The 25,298-nt window shown below is 39.5% G+C and overlaps 2 protein-coding genes across 10 annotated transcripts in view; one reads left to right on the top strand and one right to left on the bottom strand.

The window, feature by feature from the left end:
* Nucleotides 1-9,932, top strand: part of LOC5573936 (SUN domain-containing ossification factor) — an 82,929-nt gene extending 72,997 nt beyond the window's left edge. For all 9 annotated transcript variants that reach the window (XM_001654922.2, XM_021847688.1, XM_021847692.1 and 6 more), the window contains exon 4: nt 5,606-9,932. In XM_001654922.2, coding sequence (XP_001654972.2) covers nt 5,606-7,030 — 1,425 coding nt within the window. In that variant the 3' untranslated portion in view covers nt 7,031-9,932. The remainder of the gene's footprint in view (nt 1-5,605) is intronic.
* Nucleotides 9,933-10,163: 231 nt separating this feature from the next.
* LOC5573934 (methyltransferase-like protein 13) lies at nt 10,164-24,467 on the bottom strand. The gene is made up of 4 exons (XM_001654920.2): nt 24,253-24,467; nt 23,092-23,974; nt 10,796-11,169; nt 10,164-10,732 (listed from the first exon to the last, which is right to left on the bottom strand). Exons 1-4 carry the CDS (start codon nt 24,465-24,467, stop codon nt 10,183-10,185), a joined length of 2,022 nt encoding a protein of 673 aa, XP_001654970.1. The 3' UTR covers nt 10,164-10,182.
* Nucleotides 24,468-25,298: the final 831 nt, after the last annotated feature.

The raw sequence follows: 25,298 nt of genomic DNA, 5'->3' as shown, positions 1-25,298 counted from the left end.
CTTTACAAAGAATTAACTCAGCGAAGGCGTGCCCCTGAGTCGATGAAGAGTCGCGCAAAGAGTGAAACCACCCCATTAAACATTTGACGGTACAATAGCCGACTAAATATGTCGATTGTTGCAATAACGCTTATAGTAGTTTAACACAGCGAACGACTGATTGAACGCCAGAATAAATAGGGTGACCGACAAAAACTGGTGTTAAGCAGGTCCAACTATTTAGTAGGATAACGTCGATACACCCTATTTAATCGGATGATATTCGGTTGATCTCTGTATTAATTAATCAATTTGCATTTCTATTGAACCTATCGAACTGTCAAACCGTCTACCTATCAAGCAGACTTTTTTTCGTAGACGAAGAAGAACAACCATTGAAAGAATACTCTTCGCGCAACTTTGTGTATATCGACTCTGGCATCTCCCTAACGGATTTTCAACAAAAAATGAGATTTTTGCAGTCAGAAGGGGCTTTAATCAGCCATACGACGCAACTTAGTCGTGTTGCTCTCAGAAGAGCACTGACGTCCATCTTCCGGATAAAATTCCGTATCCTCGTGGTCAACTGCTTCGTATCCTTTTTCCGCCATTTAATTCTGTACTCTAGAGAACTGAGGGAGCCGTAAAAATCCTCAATGGGACGGTACTGGGGCAAGTTGATCGAGTTCCTTTCTTTCTGCATGTCCTTTGTCTGCTCAAGGTACTCCAGCGTTTTTTTTAGCATAATGGGGAGACGCCTAGTCCGGCCAGAAGACGTACTCTCCATTCGCATGATGCTACTTTAGGAACGGCAGAGGAATTTTCTCAAGACACTTCTCCTGGTACACAGACCGCTCGGGTTTAACCACGACTCTGAAATCCCTCTGTCCGATATGACGCGATGTACAGCAAACTTTTTTTTCAAATTTATGCTTAAACTTATATTTTACTTCGGGGGATGTGGCCGACTTGTCGCTGGAATAGTAGCTGTCTTTTCTTCCTGGTATGTGGGTTTCGAGAGCGGAAAGTAACTTTCGTCGTCCAGCACGAACGACGTTCCGCGGTAGTTCTTCGTCATCAACCGGCGCTGTGATTTCCGGTCGCTATCTGCTCGAGTATTTTCGCTGGTGTCAAGCAAACTCGTCCAACAGCTTTTTCAACGCTTCTTGCTTCTTCTTCGTTATCTTCGCCAGACGCCGCTACCGGCTTTCCGTCCCACGCTCAGGGATGCCAGGATCCGGTAAATTGTATTCGCGGGTACGTTTTCGTCCCGAATGTGGTCTACTGTAAACTTTTTTCCACGATGACCATGCGTTCCGTAAAACCGTACAACACGCTCGCGGTGTTCTTGCTGTTTCGTCGCCATCTTCGATTGAACTGACAGCACTCGAGCGAAATGAAACATGCCACCCTTTTTTAGAGACCCCAGAGAGCAATTATCTTGGAGAGAAAAAAAAAAGCTCTTTAGTTTAATCACACAAAGGCATTGAAATCATTCTCATTTTTTACTAAACGCCCGTAATAAGGCTAATAATAATATAAACTCTGGCGTGTCTCATATTAATTATAATTGATTCATTTTCTAAGAGAAACTAAACATAAATACCGTCAGTGCATCAGTAGCCGCTCATGCCCCTTTTGCAGCTCACTAGTGTAAAATGCTATAGCGCGAATATCTTATAGTATCATCTAAAACATTCAAATAAAGTCATTTGTCATTATTTTCATTTGTTAAAATAATTATTCACACATATTAAAAACACAAGACCTTGTGAGCGGCTATTGGAGCAGTAGGTATAGCGCATTTGCACAAAAGGACACGCAGCGTTCGCCTGAGGAAAAGAACAACCGTGGGTTTGTTCCCTTTTTACTTCATTCTTATGATAGATAACATTGCGGTGTTTCATCAAACGCGGTTGTTGGAATTTTGGGCAAGAAACTTCACAACAGACGCGCGGTATACGATTACCTGTAGGGTGTCTACTACCTGAAAAAACCTGGAATTATCAGGGAATTTTATTCAACCTGGAAAAAACTTGGAATTCTTAGGAAATTTTGGCTATACTCAGGGCAATTATTTTGAAGCATACTATTGCATACATGGTAAAATGTCGTTTTTGTGAAACAAAATCTTTTCAATCCAAAAATTTTCGGCTGCGCCGCTATCAAAACCCTATTTAACATGTTTAGTTCTTTTAACGATTTTTATTTATTCAGCTTAAAAATGTTTAGACAAGGAAGCAAAACTTAAGATTGCCAAGTTGGTAAAGGCAGGTATGGTTCTAGTTGGGTGTCATTTATGAGCATAATGAGCATGAGCAAACATAGTTGAAAACATGACATTTTTTTTTCGTTTGCTATACAAAAATAAAAAGCTTTATTGGAAAAGAGAAAAAAAAATAGTAGATTTCGAAGGTTAGCAGAATTTTCATAGTCCCGGTCACTATTTTAATGCAAGTCTCTATTTTAATAAAAATGGTCGCTAAACTCACATTTTAAATCTGCTTGTAGTGAATTCTGGTGCAACATTCAAGAGACTCTAGAGAAACCTACAAAGACTATTACACGATTATTCCACAAGTTATTAATGATATTTTTCTCAGATCCCGAGGAATGCTTCAGGCGTTCTAGTAATGTTTCCAGTAAGTTCTTCTGGAATACTTCCAGGAATGCTACCAACGATTTTCAATGGATGCTTAGAAGGATTTCTTCAGAATTTGGTCCAGAAAATCCTACAAAGTCCGCATCCACAAAGGTTTATTCCAGAGTTTGAAAAAACCTGCAGTAATTTTTACAGAGATTATCCTATGAAAATTCTAGCGATTGTCACACGATTTCCTGCATTTTCTCACTGATTCTTTGTTACTTCTAGAAAATTTTGCACAGATCCTACAGAAGCTCTTCCATGAGATTTATTCCAGTTTTTTGAAAAAAAAAATCGTTTCGACATTTTTCGATGTTCCGCACCAGATTATTTCCTTTCCGAATTTCTTCAAGCAATTTCTTCATAAGGTCTTGTAAGACTTTATTTAGAAATTCCAATTTCGGATTTCGGCATTCCTCTACAACAAAAATCTGACAAATTTCCTTGATATTTTCCTGGAGACATCCCTAGATGAGTGTTTGGAAAAAATCTTTAAAGACTTCATTGGAAAACTTTATCAAAAAACTTGGGGGAATTTCTGAAAGAGGTTTCAAATCAAATCAAATCTCTGAAGCACTTGTAGATTCCTTGAATCATGAAACGATTTTTGGACGAATTCCTGATCCGTAGAAAAATTCCAGATCGATTTCACGAAGGTATCTAAAACGAAATTCTTGGAAGAATTACTTACAGAGTTAGAGAAAAATCACAAATAATACTCCTGGAAAGATCTTCTGAGTGATATGTGAATAAAATCTACAGCACAACGAACAGTCGTAATGGCACGAGTACGTTTCTGATGTTCATGAAACTAAATTTCATTTTAGGGAACGTCTTTTTTTTCTTAAGTTCAAATTGATCATTTTCAATATCTGACTTTGATGATGAAAGGCAATTTCAGATCATTTGATAATCATTCTTGGTTTTCGTGGAATTACAACAAAATTACCATTTTTTTTTGCTTGAGTTGTTTACACATTTAAAACAAACTGATATTTTTTTTTTATTGAAGTACTTACGTTAGTCTTTTTTTTTAAGTATTTCAAAGCCAAACTCTTCTTCTTCTTTCTGGCGTTAAGTCCCCATTGGGACAGAGCCTGCTTCTCAGTTTAGTGTTCTTATGAGCACTTCAATTATTAACTGAGAGCTTTCTTTGCCAATTGACCATTTTTGCATTCGTATATCGTGTGGCAGGTACGATGATACTTTATGCCCTGGGATTATCAGGAAATTTTATTTCAGTAGATTTCAGTTTATGAGTAGACACCCTCCAGCTACATCGTGACATAAAAATAACAGTTATCTATCTATCTTCTATATAAATAAAAATGGAATGGTGTTTGTATGTCACGAAATGGCTTACGAACGGGTCAACGAGTTTGGATGATTCTTTCTCCATTTTGTTCGTCAGGTGTTCCGACGTGTTTGTGGGTATAAAAGTTCCAGGATATTCACCGGGAAAGTCGGAAAAACGAGAGTAAACGAAACTGTCATTTTCGATGGGACGATTCATAACGGCTTTCAACAGCCTACTTGATGGCAAGACGAAGTTTGCCGGGACCACTAGTTTTATAATAAACATTTGAACACATGACCTAAATGAGCGGAATTTGATGCACTGATAGTACTGATGTTCTAATGCTTTTACGCTTATATGTACACACACAGAACATGTGTGAAATGTTCAAATCGATTATGAAATTGCGAACAGAAACCGCGTGCTTCGGTGGGGATCGAACCCACGACTCCCTATTCGCTAGATGGGCGCTTCAACCTACAAGCTCTCAAAGGGTATCTCAATGAGCTCCGCAACTTGTAGATTGAAACGTCCATCTAGCGAATGGGGAGTCGTGATTTCGATCCCCACCGTAGCACGTGGTTTCTTTTCGAAATTTCAACTTCGATTTGTACATATGTTCTGTGTATACATATAAAAATCAAAACCTCGGAACATTATAATTCCTTAGACTGGAGTAGCCTAAAACTAGGTATTTTTTCCAATTAGTGCTAATGTATGGCCTTATACTAGCGTTATCCTCGCTTTGATGACAACTTATTGCCAGTAAACTTCGTAAAACGTGTGGCTTATCATTAGCAATGAAAACAATGAGGTTCGTTCAGTAAATAGTTTTGTCGAAAGCTCCTTGAAAAATTGATCAGTCTTCGAAGAGCTAATACATTTAAAGATTTGTAACGGTATCATCCAAGTCACTTGGAGTTTTAATGGATGGAAAGGATTCATGAAATTTGGTCACAAGCCATTAAATACATCGTTTCCAGGGAACGTTACAGGAACCGAACAATAGACTATTTTTGTGTTGAGGACCCAACTAAAACCATTGTGACAGCATCTACATTTATGTAGTGTAGTGTACATCTGAGAGTGTACATATGTGGTTAGTTCAGAAGAGTGTTGAGTACCGTTTCCCTTTGACCGAGTAATGACATGCGAGTTTAACAAATCATGTTTGACGAAAGTAACAAAAACTGAATCCACGTTGTCTAGGTAGAAAAATAATTAAGCAAAAGTCTGCAAAAATTGATCGTTGCTGTTTTTATAAGCTGAAGATTGATCTGAGCTACCCTAGCAGTAGTAAATGTCGAAAATGAGCAGTATAAAGCGTTCTGCAATTACAGCACGAAAAAAAAACAGCAAAAAGTCCGCATCTACAAAGCAAAACCACGCTGAAGGTGTCGTGAGTCGAATTCCGGTCGGTTAAGGATCTTTTCGTAATAAAAATTTTCTTAACTGCTCTGGGCATAGAGTATCACCGTATCTATTGGGAAATGAGAACGAGAAAGCACAGAAGACACTGTATGATGAGGCTAATGCGAATAGGGGATAATTAAGGTTAACTAACAATAACGAATCCGTTAAGACGAGTTCTTAGTATTTTCCTATTACTACTCATATTTCGTCCGATTCGCCGGATAAACCATCATTTTCAAATTTCTTACGTTCATTTTCTCTTACACCCGCAGGCCCTGGAGCGCAACATGAGCCTATCCGGCCAATACCTGGAGGAACTGAGCCGTCGCTACCGGAAGCAGGTCGAAGAGCTGCAGCATTCCTATGCCAAAACCTTGCACGACATCGAAGAGCAGAACCGCCGAATGCGCGACAGCGAGACGCAGCTGCGCGAAGAAAACGAACGCCTCCGGGAGAATTTCTACACGTTCCGGGATAGCATCCTCAGTTGGAAGAACATTGCCCTGGCTGTGGGAGGGTTTCTTGTTGTACAGGTTGTGGTTGTCTATGCGATGATACGATCCTGTGCAAGTGGTGGCAGGCGTGCCGATCGGGATGAAATCGCTAGAGAATTGGAACATATGGGTGATCAGAAGCCGCCGGTCAAAGGGAAGTTGCTGAGAAGACGGTCGATCGATGGCGTGATGGGAGTTGCTGATGAAAAAGCGATTGGTTCGTTGAAAAAGAAGAGACCAAGTGAAGAGGCACTGAACATCAGTGGGACCTACGAGAATCTGTTGATAGCTGAAAATGGGGGAGGGGACAGTGCGAAGGTTGAGCGGAAAAAGAAGAACAAGCAGAGGAAAATCTCCGCGCCTTCCATGGTTCAACAGACTAACGGAAATGGTAAGGTGAAAAGAGCTTCTTCAGTAGAACCTAGCCCTGTTGGTAAAATTGGAAAGGCCGAGCTGGTTAGAACGGAATCAGCTCCGGAGCCCAGAAGACATTCTCCGGAAAAACCTAAACCGGACGAAAACAATCGCATAGAGGAGTTGCCTCTGCTGGAGGATAACGATGAGTTCATCATTCCCACTGCGATGGATTTGTCCTACAACGAGTTTGTTCCGGACTCGACGTCCGAAACCGTTAACCAAACCAACGGTATGATATCGTCGTCTTCTTCGATTGACTCGAAGTCAACGAACAAGTCCGGCAAGGGTCGACGATTGTCATCGCCAGCATTTTTCAAATCGTCCCTCTTACGGTCGAGCCGTAAATCCTCCGGGAAGAAATCCACACCCAGCCAAAATGTAAGTAGTGCCAGTAGCAACACCAGTAGTACCGGTAGTAGCAATGTTAGAATCAATATCAACGTGCACAACGTGAACCGCACCGAAGACGAGCTGTCTTCGCTTCCCACAGACGACGCACAGACCACGTCGTCTACGTTGAACACTCCCGTTAGCCATCAGCACTCGTGGGAATGGTACAAACTGAAAAAGTCCTCTAGTCAAGACAAGGTCACCAAACGCAAGTCCAAATCCGAAAGCCCGGAAGTGGAAACGACCCGTCACAATAATGGGTCGATCAACGGATCGGAAGATCACCGGTTGCGCACTTCGGTCTCCTTCAATGGGAGCACCGGTTCGAGCGAGAAGAAAATCGGCGGCGGAACCGGTGGTGGCAGCTTCCGGCGGTTGTTCCGCAAGGTGTTCTAGTTCTGGCGTTGCGTGCGGCCGAACAAAGACGGATGATGATAAGTGTTCATTGAGAGAGGAAGGGTTTGCAGCAGAGGCCACATGGTGGGGAAGGAGTTGTTCCTTAAAATAAAATAGACTGATCGGACTAAGCGAGGGCGAAACACATAATATATTACATGATATAAACGGGAGAGCTTTAAAAGCGTGAGCGAGTAAAGGAATGCTTGGGAGAGTGCGTACGGGAAGCGCTGCGCGCGGCAGATGCGAGAAGTTGAGTGGGCGTGTGTGAACATAAAAGAATACACTGCTCTGTTTAGTAGTAACTGTTCGTTTTTAATGTGAATTAATTAATGTATAGAATGGCATGCATTATATTGGAATATAGCTTATATTACTAAATTTCTTTTAAACAAATTGTACGCGTATGTTTCAATTGGTTGGCACGAGTTTCTTCCTAGAATATGACCCGCGGGGAAGGTAGGTGCTCTTGAGGTGGAAAGTTAGTTGTGTTGGCTTTGGTTTTGGTCGATTGTTCTATGTATATATGAAATAAGGATCATGGAGAATCGCAACCAAAAAATCCCTCTAAAGACGTTTCACTTGTTCACTTGTTATTGTCTTAACGAATGGTAGGGCAAAGATCTGCTTAGCACCTGGTTTCTCGATCGAATTGTCTGAAACTTCACAATAAGAACCGGCTACAGCCAAATATGAACACAATAAAATTGAATCAGTATTTTTTCTAAGGATCTTTAGAAATTTCTCCAGGGACTCTTCTTCTTCTTCTACAATGTTAGCTTAGACTGCTTTTGAGATTTCAACCAGAAATGAGTGAAATACTCCAAAGAATTCGTCCAACATTCCTTCAAGAATTTACACATTCTAACAGTCTACTCTCTCCCATTTGATTAACATTAGTCGTCTCACGTCACTCGAAAGAGCGGCTCGTCTCGGCTCACATGCCGCGCAGAATAAGCACCTTTGATTTACACGGCGAGTCACTTTACTCGAGTCGAGAATTGTCACCTCGCTACGAGACTGACAATTCTCACCTCACGCGACTCGTAGAATAAGCTCAAGTGACTAGTTAGTTTCGGTAAAAATAGGTGAGGAGACAAATTGTTGATTCAGTGTTATCTGTTTAGATGTTAACTAAATAAATGAAATGAGGTGAGGAGACGTAATTTGAAGAATTGGTGCGGTTTACTAGGGATGCTTATTTGTAAAGAGAGAAAGCATTCCACAAAAACTACCGATGATTCTTAATTAGCTCTTGCTGACATTCCTTGTTGAATTCCGGAGGCGTTCTAAATTTCACGACGATATTTATAACTTTCAACACTAGAGTCACACTCGAGCTTTTCGATCGAAGGTTGATTTCCTGTTCAAAAGGAATCACCCAAGAAGACAAGCTAGCAAAACCTTCGTGGGATTCCTACACTGAACCAAGGAATCATATCAGATTTATCTGAAAACGCATATAGTTTTTTTCCATGTAGCTTTTCACATAACGCTCATCAATTTATCACATAAACTTGTGCGATTTCTTTTTGATTAAATTCATCTGATAAAACACATACATTTGATGCAAATTTATCATACGAACCATTGGATTTTGTCAATGAGCTTTATGTGAAATTCAGATGAAAATTATTGGTATTGTTAGTGATTTTTATTAGCTATTAAAATGAGCTTGTGATGATTCTTCTTCAGTTTTTATCCAGTAGAATTGATGAACAATCTAACAATAATTTTTAAAAATCTGTTTATTTTACGCATGATTGGCATTTGTGTGAATAAGCGATGGAAGCGAATACATTGGATTATATTGGTTAACCGATTCTATTAGCTCTGAATTCTTCTAGATGGTTTGTTCCGTTCCTTCCGACCTTGTTTCGTTGATTTCAGCTAGGAATAAAGTTGATGTTTTCTGTGAATTCAAGTCTGAAAAAAATAATTCACATTCATTTTTTTTCGTTTATAAATATTTATATAACGTTTTTACTTACTTTTTGATTATCACGAACATAATTCTGTGATCCACGTCACGTTGAAACAAAATTTTATTCCAAATACTCCACGATGATTCTTTGAGACTCAAATTCGCCATTACGAAGATAACGCTATACTACAATGACTTTTCACATCTGCCAATCCCATAGCATTCATTGGATTGAATACATGACATTTGTTCATATACGTTTCATAGTGATGATAATTGAATATTATGGAGTATCATAATGAGATTTATGTGTTTCTTACATGAATGTCAATGGGCAGATATAACGTGAATCGGATTTCAATTGTCGTAAAAGTATGTGACGTTTTTAATATCTTTTATGATATTTCTTGGTTAAGTGTATAAACGTTCGAATCCTCTGAGCAGAATCTTGATAGAGAAGCTTTAAAGTAGATGGAGTACCGTGTACCTTTTAATTCCGCTCATAAATGCTTATCTTTGACAGATACGCGTATTTCGACTATCACTTGCAGTCTTCTTCAGTGTCAATCACTCGTATCCACTGGATCTACTTTAAAGTTTCTTTATCTTCGTGGGATGTTGAGTAATGTAGAATACTATTCTCAGTGAGGGACATCGACAGTTTTAAGAGCTCACTGTCGACTAAATAAGCTCAGTGAGGTGACAAAACTAATCTCACCTACAAATCCTTGTGTCAATAATTCATCTAACAATCAGTTTTCAAGAGCATCTACCTACCCCTAGATATAATTTTCATTAAAAGCTTAATATACCTACCTAATACAGTAATCCAGTCATGCGAAAACTAGTTAAACTAAGACTGTTATGTGTTGCGTCTTTGGTGTTTCAAGAAACGGAACACGATCACAGTAAGATTAATTCGAACGCTCGAAGCGTATTGATGTAGAAAACCATTAGAAACCACAACCTAGCAACTTTTATGAACTAGAAATGAGCCAAGAATCCATCTTTTGAATTCCAAGATGACCGCTGGGAGAACATTGCCAACGAGGAATGAGAAAATCTGTTATTGTCTACTGATTAGGGGAAGGAATGAGTGAACCGCGTGGCAAAAATGCGTTGGAGTGTAATTGTTGAAACCAATAAACCAAGATAACGTGCTTATTTAATTGGCGATGGATTTTTTAGAATGGACAGAAAAAGAACTCCTCTCGCTTCCAACAAAAACCTATATTTTTAAACCCTCAACGAATTCTTCCAAATCTACAAGATCGTCACGGCTCAGCTTGAACTTTTTGGCCAACGCGTTGATCTCCTGCGCGGATCGTTTCATAGCTTCCTGCCATTTGGCACCGCTATCCAGGGCGGCATTGTCGGCACAGTAGAAGATTTCATTCACGTCCTCTTCCAGCTTGTAGGAAAGCACATACTTGAACACCTGCTTCAGTTCGTCGACCACTTTCCCGCGAAGGGAATCATCGCGACAAACCAGATTCAGTATAAATATACCGCAGGTGCCAAGCAGCTTTTTCGTATTCTCCAGCACTCGCTGGTCCAGGAAAGATTGCGGTGGACAACTCATGCCCAGCGTTGGATCCTTACTGTCCACGTCAAAGAGGATTGCTTTGAAGTGTTGATTCTGTTCAGCGCAGTCTCTCAGATAGTCTATTCCGTCCTTGATTTCCACCTTGAGCCGTTCGTCTAGCGTAAGGCCAAAGTAGTTGGTAGCTACAGTTTGCATTTCCGGGTCGATTTCTACCGCTACCATGTTGGAGTTCCTGAAGTTACATAACATAAATCAGTTGAAATCTACTATAAAATGCTTCATGTCAATCATCTACCTCAAACACTGATGGATAAACGTACACAATCCACCTCCACCCAATCCTACAACCATCACGTTGTTGTCGGGTTCGCCACTCTCCAACCCCATAGCCAAATGGACTCCAATAGTCATATAAAGATGATGTTGACAAGCCAGATAACCCGGATCGATCACTTTCTTGGACTCTTTAGACTTACCCTTCCCCTTGACCAGTTTGATAGCAGCCTCCGACTGAATCACAAATTGATTGTTTAGGAAAATCAACCTACGGAAGATTTTGTTATCGTTGCCCAGGATCTCCTCAACAATATAGTCCCCGGACAGTGCACTATGACCCTTGAATATGGTTTCCCGCCGGCCGACCTCGGATCCAAGGGAGAGGTAAGGGATCTAGAAACGATGAGAAACAATTTAGTGTAAGCCAATCATCGCAAAGATGCATTCCAGAAAAAAAAATCGTTAAATATATGGTCACAGTCGATTTCAATAGCTAAACTGCATGAATGTAATTTTATAATAATCGTAGAGCAGTTTTAAGTTATGCTATTTTCAGGAATTTCCAAGTAACATTGGTAGCTGAATAACAGCTTATTCAACTAAAATACTGTTCATACAGTCTCTTGTCAGCTGAGAAAACTGTTTTTCAGTTACCAATGTTACCTGTGAAGTTATCAAATTCTAAAGAAAACAAGGATATTCACAAGATTTTGAACAAACCATCGTAGTCTATACCTCCTGTCGTCTACGCAGGTATCACACAGAGAAAAAAAATATATATTTTTACTTTATTTACACTGTAACAAAAATAGCTCAAAAATCGAACAGTGAATAATAAATTTTCTCCATTTTAGTTCCTCTTCCGGGTGAGGCGAAGGTCTCACTGCTTCTTGGGCTCTGCTTGATGCGTGCAGTCGATGGATGGGAAGCATAGCGATCTGGGTCAGCGTCGGCCGCTTGTAGATGCTGTTGTTAGTACGGATTGTAACTACACGTACAACTCCGTCGTTACCTGTATGTGTTTCAACGATGCGACTCAACTTCCAGGCCTTGGGTGGCATGTTGCCCACCTTCATAAACACCAGCCATATAGTTCGCAGTAACGTAGGGTCCTTGTACCATTTGCTGCGCTTCTGAAGACCAGTTACGTATTCATTTGACCACCGTTGCTAAAAATTCGGTACCGTGACAAGCTCGTCTCCTTTAAGTCTACGTACAGCTGTTCTGCTACCGCTGTCAGTTCCCGTTCGACTAGGAAGTGTGCTGGGCTCAGCGCTTCGTAATCGAAGGGAAATCCGTCAGCTGCACAAGAGGTCTCGAGTTCAATACACTTTCTATTTGGATCAAAAAAGGTAGCTGACATAAAGCGGCGTTTTCGCATTTCTCTTTTTTTTCGTGATCCTATGAGCAGTTGTAGCAGCGTTTGGAATTCGTACAGCTGAAACGAGGATGTCCATATTCAATGCAGTTGAAACATAACATCGAATTTGGATAATAAGGGCGTGTTTTGAAGTTGAGTACTCTAATTTTAACGTTTGCGGGATATACGATTTTGTTGAACGTCAAGATAATAGCTGCAGTTCTATCTTTGTTGCTTTTCAGCAGTGGTGGAAAGCATCATGCCATTTACGCAAAATGAACCAATATTAAAAAGGATCTACGCTCACACGCTCACGAACCAACAACGACCGATTTGATCACAGATTCTTGCATTGGAGAACCAGAACAAAACAAATGTAAAAAGAGCGTGATTGCTGGATGAGCAGAGTCTGCTCATAGCCGTTCTATTTTCCGTTCATAGTTATTTTTGTAAATAATTGGGTGGATTATGATTATAATAGATACATTACAAACTAATGTACGACAGTATTGAGAAATATATGGTGTTATTGTTGAAATATCACAAGGGATCGGTTGCATGAGTGCATGTCAAAATAAAATGATGCGACGTCCTCTACAGTATATGTGTTCGGGCGATCGTGACCAAAGAAAGCAGGAACGCAACCGTACAGAAGGAATCACCGTTGCAGTAGCATTTTTCTGTTGTGCATGAATAGACCCTGTTCACCGTTTTACAGCACTGCTTTTCAGTATCTGACGGGCTTTGATCACTCCTTGGCTGCTTAGGTTCTCGACAATCTGTTGTTCGTCCTTTTCTATCACGTTATAGGCCGAAATCACACAGCGGCTAATGTTAAGCGTTGGATACAACACACACACACACTTTTTGATCCTCCTGGGTCGCCCCCACTGGTGGAGGCCATTCAACACTTAAGGTTATAGAACGAAGCCAGACCTCAAATTTTCAAGAGCACAAGACTTGAGAATCAAACAGCGCTCCGCGAGGAAGATCTATCCCATTGGTCACCACCAGCAAGCAAGCAATTTGATTGGTTTTCAACGCGAACTGTTGTCAGATAGGGTTTCGTTCTACTTCGTCGTAAGAGCTACTATTCGTCGTATCAAACTTAAAATGTTCCACTACGGCGGATATTCCAACTTACCTGCAACATAGATTCATTTTCCAAATGAAAGCTTTTATGATTCGTCCACCTGTACACCAAAAATGCAATGAAACTACTGTGTTTCGATAAATAACTTCAGTTCAATTATCCACTTTACACTTTTTCACCAAAAACGCATGGACGAACACGATTTGAGAGAAATGCTTAGCGATTGACATCAGTCACACCACTTTCCAACACAAGTTTCTTCCCGCCCCCCAGTGTGACTTACATCGCCGGGCACTTATTTTCACTATGGAAAACCTTCGTACTTCTTCACTGAAGGATTTCATTCCAATCACACGCCGTAAAACTTCAATAAATCCCCAAATTTTACGAAATTTCCTCAACCGTCACGAATAATTGAGAATGTAAACAAAGTTCAATCCGTCGTACTGAGAAAAAAAAGTTTGTGCGCATCAATGTGTGCGCGACGCTCGACGTAATAATACGGTTCCTTTGATTGTGTTGTTTTCGCTGTACCTTGAGCAAATGCCAGAATTGTACGGTCAAAAGTAATTGTGTTCATTTGTTTGGGCTGCATTTTGATGAGAAACAATTAATTTTAAAGGAAATTAGTATATTCCATCATGCTGAAGGAATGGAGGGAGATGCCCGTAGATCTATACTTTCTGGTAAAACATTTTATTATAGCGTTGATGTATTGTGTTTTAGCCACTCAATACATCAAAGTGAGCCGTAAGTTGTGAGACGAATCTGGAAACTGATTGCGACGGAGTTGAAAACGATACGACGGATTGAGAATACGGTAAGATGCATTTTCTTTACATTATTTCCAAAGAGAGATCAAGATTTATCAAAATGTTATTGTACAATGCTAAGGCCGTTTTAAGAACGAATTGTTTGGCATCGGTTTGTATCAGCATCATTCATTGCAATACTGGGAAAATTGCAGTTCTCACTGATCAATGCTTAATACGATGGATACTAGCACATCACCCTACTTTCGCCTTGTGCACTTGAAAATTCAAAGCTTGGCATCGTTCTATAATCACCTTAACTTGTTGATACAAACAACTTCAGACAGATCAAATACCGCATAAAGTGATAGTGGTCACCCACCATCTACCCCAGCGCGGACGGAATTGGAAAATTTGACCCTACCTTTTGTAATAATGTTCTTCTTTCTGATCAGTAGCGATCAAGTTCGTCGCTTATCGCCTACAAAGGTCTTCTTGCACTCTACTTCTAACACTTCACAAGCACTATAGTATTAAGGAGTAGCTGGATTCTTCGTAGTTCACATACACGGCATGCACTAGGTTGTGACGCTTTGTCGCCCAAACAGGTGGCTTTTAATACCCCGACACTTTTCACGCGTATGATCGCCTGGTACGAAAGGTAACCCCACTCTCGAATAAAACCGCGGTTAGATGTGGCAAAACTTCGCGGTTAGTTTGACCAATACCACTAAATCGTTTCGTCGGAAGGCGTAGCTCCGAGATATTAACGAGGTACGAACCAACAGGGGATTCCGATTTATAGAAGAAAAACTAGAATGTGGCCCAGAGAGGGTGATAGGCCCGTAGAACCATACACTTCGGTTGTTCAACACGAACTGAGTCGTCGCAATTTGGTTGGCATATTCTTCCGGTTCCTCCACACCACATTCACACCGTCTTCAACACCAGGGATCATACATGGGCCAAACTTGGGAATACACCACGTGACACCAAATCCTCTAGGTTGTACTGAGTCGAAATATAGTGCCACGCAATTTTTTTTTATTATTTTTACTACGCGGTTTTGTACGAACATTGAGATATTTGGCTTCATTTGTTTCAACTAGTTCAACACTATTTTCGAGTCCGACCAAAGCACCGCCTTTGCGGTTGATAAGGTTTCGCGCCCTTTATTCACTTGTTCAGCTAGCAGCAACGCAGCGCATAACTCCTGCAACACCTGTACGCCACCTTGGAAGCGTCAGCAACTTCACAGCAAACGTATCGTCAATGAGCCATTTTACGAAGCAGGTCAAATGACAGGAGACCTGGGATTTTTCAATCATCGTCGTCAGTTATGGCGATGATGATGGTTGATGACTGTGCGCATTTCAAGCGTAGCTTTTCATACAGGCGAAAACTTAAATGGAGAAAAAATATTAACATATTTCTGATCACATTGACACAAATATTTATGTGAAATATAGGTGAAAAAGAGGTAGCTGATACAATAACTAGGTGTAAAGTTGCAGTAACACACATTTTTGGATCTCTTTTTTGTCATTTTCTTCATGTCCTCGTTTGGTAAGATGAGGCGTTGTTAAAAATCACGCTGGATTTAATCCCAGGTCTCCTGTCAATTGACGCCGTTTCGGCGATCAGCTGTTCCGAAACGTCTCGTAAAATGGCTTATAGTAATCCGCTGTCGATTCGAAGGGTCCATATATTAGCATATACTAGTGATAAGTCAATCAGTGACATAAAATTGGAATTTTAACGATGTGTGCCAATGGCGGCTTGGTTTCAGCGGGAATTGCTCATATCAAAATTTTATTCCTAAAACTTCTAAGTCATAGCAAAATTTGATGATTGCAGATCTTATGCTGCTACTGATTATATCATACAAAAGCTAAATATGATTTGCCAATGGTATTCCAGGAGCTAATTTTATATATCATTTTTAGATCTTTTGTTTCTTATATCTATCAAGTTAAAGTCAATATCAAAATTTGCTATCACTCAACTTTTTCACATGCCCGGAAGGATAGTATTTAATCGTACTGCCCATACTCGCAATACAGTCCGATTAGGAAAGACATTCCAGGGTTCGATGTAAAAGCGTTGCAGCCCGCCAATAGAAAAAGTACTTTGCATTCAACTACAGCACGCTTGTGTTGGATCTGAAACACAGGTACCCAGGCGAGTTGTTAGTTGTGGTTAGCCTGATTTCGGCAAAGCTGTTGGACATTTCTTATGTCGTTTTCGATTATTCCCGACGGTGCACCGTGCGAGTGTAACAATTGACACCGGAAAATAGAACGGTTTTGGTGCAATATTTTGACAGCATAATATGCATATTATGATGGTGTTAGTGAAGGCGTCAATCAAAACAAATTGTCAATTTTCAAACAGATAGAACAGCTGTTTCTGTTATTCGCGATGTGCTGCAAGGGATTAGAAAACATTAGATTCATTTGTGTTTGGATAGTTTGTTAACAGTTTTACAGCACTGGATGAAAACATTACTATGTCGTGTACGAAAACAAATGTTTGGTAAACAAAAATAAATTTATTTTTCCTGGGAATGTATAACCATGATATGGTCGGCGTTAAGTCAGAGTGGACCAAGTGACATTTTTCATATTTTGAGAAAAAATGGGTTCGATGTCTAACGCTCTGTAATTTTTGAACTCGTTTAAATTTTGGTTCAATATTTCTACACATATTTGTGTTACTTTCAAACAATATAATGTGAAGTGATAATCATGAAAAATCATAATCCAAACCTCTGATAGAACAATTGAATGGACTATTTGGTCTTGGTCCACTCTGACTGAACCAAAGACCTCTGTTCAGTGAGTTTGTTCACTCTGACTGAACAATTTCTAGGAAAATAAAAATCATTTAATGCTTATATGGTCAAACTGGGTGCATATCTCTAAGATAAGCATATTATCAAGACCCTTCGACACCAGTATTGTAAATTCTTCAATAATCCATTCGTCAATACCGAAATCAAAGGCATTACGATAGCTTGAAAATTAAGAGTAAGGGTAAGGGTAAGGGTAAGGGCATTGAAGACCAGAAATATTCGAATACCGTGACCTGCTCTAATTCCGTGTGTTGCCTAATACCGTGTATCTGATGGGAATTATGTGGATTTCTAGCATATTATATTATTTATTTTTCTAAATGATTGTCACAAACGTTAGCACATTAAGTAGTATTTAAAAAGCCTTGACAAACTTGAACTAAAGTTTTACACACAAACAAGCAAAAATAATGTTAGAATGTAATCGCCTGGTGCCAATACACGGTATTAGGGCACGGTTTTTTATGTGTTCCAAATACCGTGTTTCAATTATAATTACAAAATGGCGAAGTAAAATATATATTTTATTTCCCGAATCAATCATGCAAACCTCAATACGTTGTTTGATATAAAAGTTTTATTTTTGATGCGCTTCGTTCGTTCAATTGAGAGATGTTTCAAAATGTGACCCGGCCGTCGGGGTCAGATGCACGGTATTTGGAACACTGGTATGTTTAACAACATCAACTGTAACTATGATTAAAATTTTCAAAATGGTTCAAATCATATTTTTCATGCAAAGTATATAAAACGGTCTGCTATATAAAACATGAAAGACTTGAAAATAATCGTACGTTATTTTTATCTGATCGATTGAAGCTTGAGTTTTTTAAACCTCACGGTAATAGAGCATTTCACGGTATATATGTTCAGTCAGAGAAGACCAAGTGAAAATCTTGAGTACCGACCTAAATCTACTGGTCCAATAAGCGGGGTTTAGCACATCCCATACATACACCATAGAACTATCGGACTATGAAATTGACTCAAAAAATGCAATAATCAATCAGTTTATTGCTTTTCAACACTTGGTCCGCTCTGTCAATTTCTGACCACCCATCCAAATATGGTAAATGATCAAAAATCAAAATCAAATGCATCGAATTATATAATAATGATAAATTTCTATTGAAGGATAAGTAGAAGAATCATTCGATGTCAAAAAATCTGACAAATCTCTTGAAATGTTTTTCATTTCCTCTTATTCTTCAGCGCGCTGATCATTTTCGCTATTATGGTAATAAGCACTTGGTCCATTCTGACTGTACACTTATATCGATTTTTATTGATCATCCAAAGTAAATTTGTTACATATCTCTCGCAGTTTACAGCATTCATCAAATCTGGTCAAAGTGAAGGTAAGGGAGGTAAGGTAATTTCGCATCTAATGAGAGAATAATCCAGTTTTCCAAGTTTTGTACTTGGTCCCCTCTGACTTAACGCCGACCATATATGTTTCGTGATTCAATAAAATTTATTTTAAATTAAGAATTTTCATATATCAACACTTCACCGATCTTCTCTCTGGCTTATAACTTAATCAAAATTCATACTTACGCAATGCTTCTAGCTCACGATGTAAAAGGTTAATCCGTTATTTTTGTAATAATGCGAAAAGAGTAATGGAAATCGAGCATTGCCAATGAAAAATCAATATCAAATTCTCGCCAATCGACTGTTTTTGAAAAATATAGAAGCATAGATTTTGTAATCCGAGTTCAAAATATGGGAACATACAGCTCCAGTCAATGCTGATTCTGTTGGTACGTTTTTTTCAGTTGAATTTTCTGAACATTGCTCATAGATTTTTTTTACTCATGCTTCATAGTATTCCATATTATACTTATGTAATATGTATTTCTTCTAGTGATGTTCATTTATAAATGCCAAGAATATTTATTTCTTTCTGAAAGGATCCTTTCTGAAATAAATCCATTTTATCCGCTCAGTCGGAAATGAACGAAAATGTAGAACCTTGCTTGTTCGTTACCGAACGCAACAAAACCTACCATAACGACCAAAACAAGAATGCTACTGACAGCTAAGAACCATACATGTATTGGTAAAAAGAGTGCACTACCTGCTACACCCAGCTCGATCAGGGTGTAGAAATTTCTGCACCGTTTGCCATCGAGTGCAAAAACGGTGTGCTACCTGCGGAATAAAAGAACGGTTTGGGTGCAGCTTTCGCTACACCGCACACTGCGTCGAATGCGGGACAAAAATCAAAACTGGAAGATCAAGCCATTTGAGCTTGGTATGAAAGGGAAAGTTGTTTCTGGTCAAAAAATCTACAATTTGCATAAATGACATATACTATACGCATAATCGAACTGTCCAAAGCGCCAATTTAATTATTTTCCAAGAAAAACCTTGCAATTTGTGCTTTTATTGCTCATAATGATGTAAGAAGCTATTTGCAAACATGCCTCTTCTCACTCGTAGCTGCATAAGTAACTTATACGCCTTTATGCAAAAAAGCCGCATTTTTTTTTAATTTTACAGTTTTTAATATGAAATTTGAAAAAAATCTTGAAAACTATAATTAAAATATATTATTTTAAGCATAAACTTGCTTAATGAACCACATGACGTAGACAATTTTAGGATTTTTTTTTTATCACAAACGACACATTTTCATACTTATGTTTGTTAAGGAGTATACCTAAAAATAGTCAAAAATCTCGAAGAGTTGCAGGGAGTTGCAGATGTATCTTTCAGACCTCTTAAAAGACACTCTAAGAAGCATGTCTGTGGGTGATTTAGGGCGGAACTCGGTGGAACTTTTTTTTGAATCGATAATCAAAGTTACTTGTTGGTATTTCATAAGTTTGATTTCATAGCCAACTCATCGTGACGATTTCTCATATTATCAGTTGAAATTGGTGTTCTTATAACATCAAATATACTTTAATAACCTTCAGCCATGTTCTCTTTTAGATTTTGATTGAAAAGATTGGTTTCAACACTCTCCGTACTAGTTGAAAGGAATGCTGAAAACAGGCGACAAAATTTAGTTTTTCTACTACTCCGACAACTGTCATTTTTGACGCATGTTGTAGGATTCTATAACATTCCCCAGAAAACCATTCCCCCGAAACCCGTTCCCCAGAATTCCATTCCCCAGAATCTCATTCCCCAGAATGTACCATTCCCCAGAATTTCACTCCCCAGAATGAACCATTCCCCAGAAAACCAATCCCCAGAAAATTATATACCTACTCTAAAGTTTTGAAATAATCTAGTTAAAAATACTTGAAAATGAAACTTCAAAGTTGTTTACAAGTACATGAGAAGATTAGCATTCGTGCTGCTAAATATGAACACTTTACGCATAATTCAAATTTCATTTGCAAATAAACTATCACAGTAGTTTCACTTTTATTGGCACTTATGAAGACTGATAGATCAGTCTAAGGGGAAACAGAATATCCAATATTTATTCAAAAGAATATGCAACTCATCACTATTCTGCACATAATAGAGCTACACCCTTCTTTCAGTATACTGCCCATAAACGGATATCAGTCCCATGTTTGCTGGATTTCCTATTCACATGGGACAATTATGCGTTTATGGGCAGTATAGTAGTTTCCAAATGTATAGTTTCTCATGTATGTTAAATTTTTATTGTATCCAGCTTTTCATCAATGTTTTAAGAAGGTGCATCATAGCAATAGAAATATTAGTAGTAGAACGCTAGTGGCGCTGTTGGACCAAAACTGATTTTAATTTTTATTGCCTTAAATGATGGTTTTTCATTGTTTGTTCAATACCATGTCGTTGTTTTGGTTTTTATAATTAATTTGACACTTTGATGCCCGGTACTCACGCTGTCAGTTCGTGTCAAACTAGATGTTGGTAACACGAACAGCAGCGACATTAGCATTCTTAGGTTAATGCTTCTACTATCATAGCTTACCTTTTGGGGCTACCCCGAATGGAATATAGACGTTCGTAGTTTCATATTATACTTTTTGATATAACTATTACGTAAATTCTACAAAATAAAAACGTACTATTAAGCACATTAAAATGATACGCCCTTCTTTACGTCAAGTCTAAAAAAATACAAATGACTTGTTTAATTGTGCACAAAATATTGATGTACCCTTCTTTTAGTCTTATCATGTTGACGATATAGACAAAATGTTCCGTAAGGATACGAAATGGCAAGAAGGCATTTGGCATGATTGATTAAATGATCGAGGACCATTTGAGATAATGGTCATTTGGCCAATGATCATTTGGCATAACATGAAGAACATCCTTTTTGAAAAGAAGGAACATAAGTATGGCTGGATGGCAAATGACTTTATACCAAATCATTTTATGCCAAATGACCTTATGCTATATGGGCTCTCCATCGATATATTTTGCCTATATAATTAATAAGATAAGACTGAAAGGAGGGGGCATCACTATATAGGCAAAAATAAACATATAGTTTGTATATTTTATGGGAACTTACTGAAAGAAGGGTGTATTATTATAATATGCGAAATAATCATGAATAGGGGGATTATGGGGCATAATGGACACATTAGGCAAATGCTTATTTTACATAGAATGGCAATATGTTTCAGTTACTCTCGGCTGGTTTCCAAGTTTGGAATTAGTATGACGAAAAAATTTTATCAAATGTCAGAAAAACGAAATAGAAAATTGGGTCCAAAACACGACTGATAAAAAGGTATCCGGGTAAAATGAACACTTTTGTGGAATTTAGTGAAAACTTAATTATTAATGGGTGTGAAAACGTACTGATATGTAAAAGTGCTTCCCCCAATCACATTAGCATATAGTAGAATTTCAGAGGACAAATGAAGCAAAGCATAAACTTTTATACCGTCATAGAGTTCATATACAATTCATGTTTCGTACAATTTATAAAATTTTGCTGAAATATGCATATTCCCAGAGAATAGGGGGGTGTCCATTTCGCCCCGTGTGTTCATTATGCCCCTAACCCCCCTACCTACAAATTTGTTTTGTCACATCAGACCTTAGAGCAAAGCAGAAATTAAAAAAATAAAAATAAAATGGATATTCGTATAGCTTTCTGGGGAATGGTGCATTCTGGGGAATGAAATTCTGGGGAATGTTACATTCTGGGGAATGGTTCGTTCTGGGGAACGGAATTCTGGGGAATGGTTTTCGAGGGAATGGTTTTCTGGGGAATGTTATAGAATCATGTTGTAGTAGTTTTAGTGCTTTGTAAAGCTTATAAATACTTGTTTCAATAGCGTATGTGATCTATAAGCACTTGTGGATAAAATAACTTGTAATTTGGTTTTTGTCTATGGAGCAATGCACTGTGCACCGGTGGGAAAACGGTGCAGGCGGTGCAAATAAAGAAAAACGACTTTGGATATCCACAATGCTGCCTTCTTATTGGACCTTCTTTTTTTCTCAACATTAGATTGCCAACGCACAGTTTGAAGATTACAGAAATCATACCAGGAAGAGGGTTGCCTGAATTTCATCATAATCTACTAGTGGGACTCTTATGCGAGTACCTTCAATATGGGACGCACAAGATTTGGTATTTTTTTCGCATTTTGTCCATACAAAGATACAATTTTATGATACCTTGAAGTACACTAGGCGGCATCCATAAATTACGTAACGCTCTATGGGGAGGGGGTCGAAAATTTCCAATTTTAGCGTTACATAATTAATGGACGCTGCCCTAATAATAAACATGATTCATGAAGAAAACTAAAAAGTGACGAAAATTCAAATGGGACTGTTTTGCGAGTATGGGCAGTGTAGTTCGTTTTGTTTTTATTCGCCCATTTTTTCTGTTTACCCTGTTTTACGGTACCTATGTTTAAATCAAGTTCCGATGGTGTATGTATTTCTTCTGATAATGGTAAAAATACCTTGTGAACACAACTGTTTTTTTTATTTGTGGATTCATACAATGGATCATATAAAAACAAAACCAAAACGGTCGCTATGGAGAGCATAGATAGCGCCACCGTAGCCTTGTGTGTTTGATAGAACAGCAATGCTGTCACAATGTTAAATCCCATATACAGTGGCGTCTTTGTTTTGATGCGGCGAGCACTGACAAAAACTACCTTCAATGATCCATTTAAAGGGCGCAGTTTCGAAACGGGCTGTACCTTTATATTTTTTCCCAAATATGTATGCAGTTTAGCTATAGGAATCGACTGGTGGGCCTACAATTTATGGAGACTTTTTCCGGATAATAACGGCCTGGGGAGCACCTTACATTCCTTATACTTACATGGCCATGGAGCCCATGTGGCGCCAACGACTTCACGCTTTCGGCCAGCTCATCTTTGACTGCGTCCCAGCTAGCGTACGTCTGTCCTCGGTGCATCGACACGATCGCCAAACGATCATGACTAGCCGATGCCAGCAGCTTCTGTCGTCCTTGAGGCGTCGAAAAGAGCCACTCCGTTTCCCGACCTTGAGGAACAATAAACGCCGCATACTTCCCATTGCCTCGCATCGGCTTCTGGTCCAAAACGTGAATCGTGTACCGCGGAATGTCCTCTCCCGGTCGGTGCAAATCCAACGAGACTTCTTTCATCCCAGCGATACTTCCCCGAACCAGTCCGTTGCACACCATCGAAGCTTTTTGAGCGGCAGCGACCGATAGGACCACTTCTTCCGGTTTCTGAACCCGTTGCACTTGTTCACCAGCCAAACAAACTTCGTACACCTTCATCGGAAGCTTCTTAAACTTTGTGGCCACCACAATGAACACCGGCATGGACGTTCCGTCGCTGTTACTCTCGGCCGTTTTCTGTTCGGCTTCTACGCACCGGACCACCCTCAGCACGAATTCGTTCTCCGGGAAGAATCCCAGAACTTCCTTCAATATGTGCTCCTGCAGCAGGGATATACAAACGTACCGACCACCCACCCTCAGGACACGGGCAACTTCGGAAAAATATTTCCTAACCGTCTGCAGGGTGGCCTCCGTCTCATCCGTGAACAGCGCATCCAACGTTCCCTTGTCCAGTACGACGGAGTACTTTTCGTCGCTGAAGTTCATGGCAGTGGCGTCCATGTGGTACCAGAGCATCTCCGGCCGTTGGATCTTGTTCGCATCCTGCATTTGCCGGATGACGACCTGCGAGATGTCGATGTTGGTAATTTGCCTGGAAAGACACGGCTATGTATAATAAGACTTAAAAGCTCAAATACTGATCAGGGTGAAGATAATTCGAAGCCAAACCTCACATTTTTAAGAGTACACATCTGGAGATCAGTTTGAGCTGAAAACTTAATCTAATGGCCACTATCAACAACACTTTCCGCTTGAACAGATATCGTTTCTCAAGATTTGTGCGCTTGAAAATTAAGAACTTGGCTTCACTTAGGGTATCCCCTATAACTTACTAACTTTGGATAACACCCTATTGCTGATCCCACTTACTTGAACCCAACGTCGTACAAGTCCAGACTCAGCTTGGAGTTACCGCAGCCCACCATCAGGATTTCATCCCTGGGTTTGACGCACTTGTGCAGCTGGCCGCACAGCTCCGGATACTCGCCGTACCATTCGAACGCTTGCTTACCACGTTTCTTGAAGAAATTGTTCCAGTACTCGGTGCTACCGAACTCGGTGGCGGTTTTCGGCAGTAGATTCATTTGTTTTGACACTTTTTCTAATAAAAATCTACAAATTTGGGCAAAATTTCATGAAAATTTGCAAGACACATGCGGATTTACGTTCTTCTGCTGACGCGTGCGATGTAAACATAAACAATCTTAAGATGGTGTGCGTGATGGCGGAGCGCGTATTTAAATCGCAGGGTTGGATTTCAGTGCTCGAGCTTTGACTTTGGTAATGATACAATGGTAACGATGATAACGCTTCTCTTCTGCTGCACACGGGAAGTGCAGGAAATAAATCATGGCCAAAATTATTCATTGCTGGTAGGTAGAGTGATTAACACTTCAGTCGTTGCGCTGTTGTATTTAGTACAACACTGATGATAAAAGCTCGCTTTTCGCTCACAACAGCAGCGTGGTGGTTCTGACGGTGGCGAACCGCGCGACGACTTAAGGTTAAAGTATATATTTTGAACAGACCGTCACGCGTTTATAATGGATCATTGAAGGTAGTTCTTGCAAGTGCTCACCGCATCAAAACAAAGGCGCCACTGTATATGGGATTTAACATTGTGACAGCATTGCTGTTCTGTCAAATATACAAGGCAACGGTGTGCTGTCCATAGCGGCCGTTTTGGTTATTTTAATGATCCATTTGGTCATTTATGGCAAAATCAAATAGAGGTGGCCAAATTATATATGCGTAGTGCTCTGTCCGAAATACACACTGAGAACAGCGTTGCGGTTGAAAATACTATATCAGAGGGTTAAATTAAATACACAACGCCACTTGATTTCTGCAGACTAAATTCGCATTTATTTAGAATATTTTGTGCATTCAATTTTACCATGGCACCATTTGTATAG

This window comes from Aedes aegypti, chromosome 2 (assembly GCF_002204515.2).
Source record: "Aedes aegypti strain LVP_AGWG chromosome 2, AaegL5.0 Primary Assembly, whole genome shotgun sequence".
NCBI lineage: Eukaryota > Metazoa > Arthropoda > Insecta > Diptera > Culicidae > Aedes > Aedes aegypti.
This window is presented reverse-complemented; position numbering and strand designations above follow the sequence as displayed.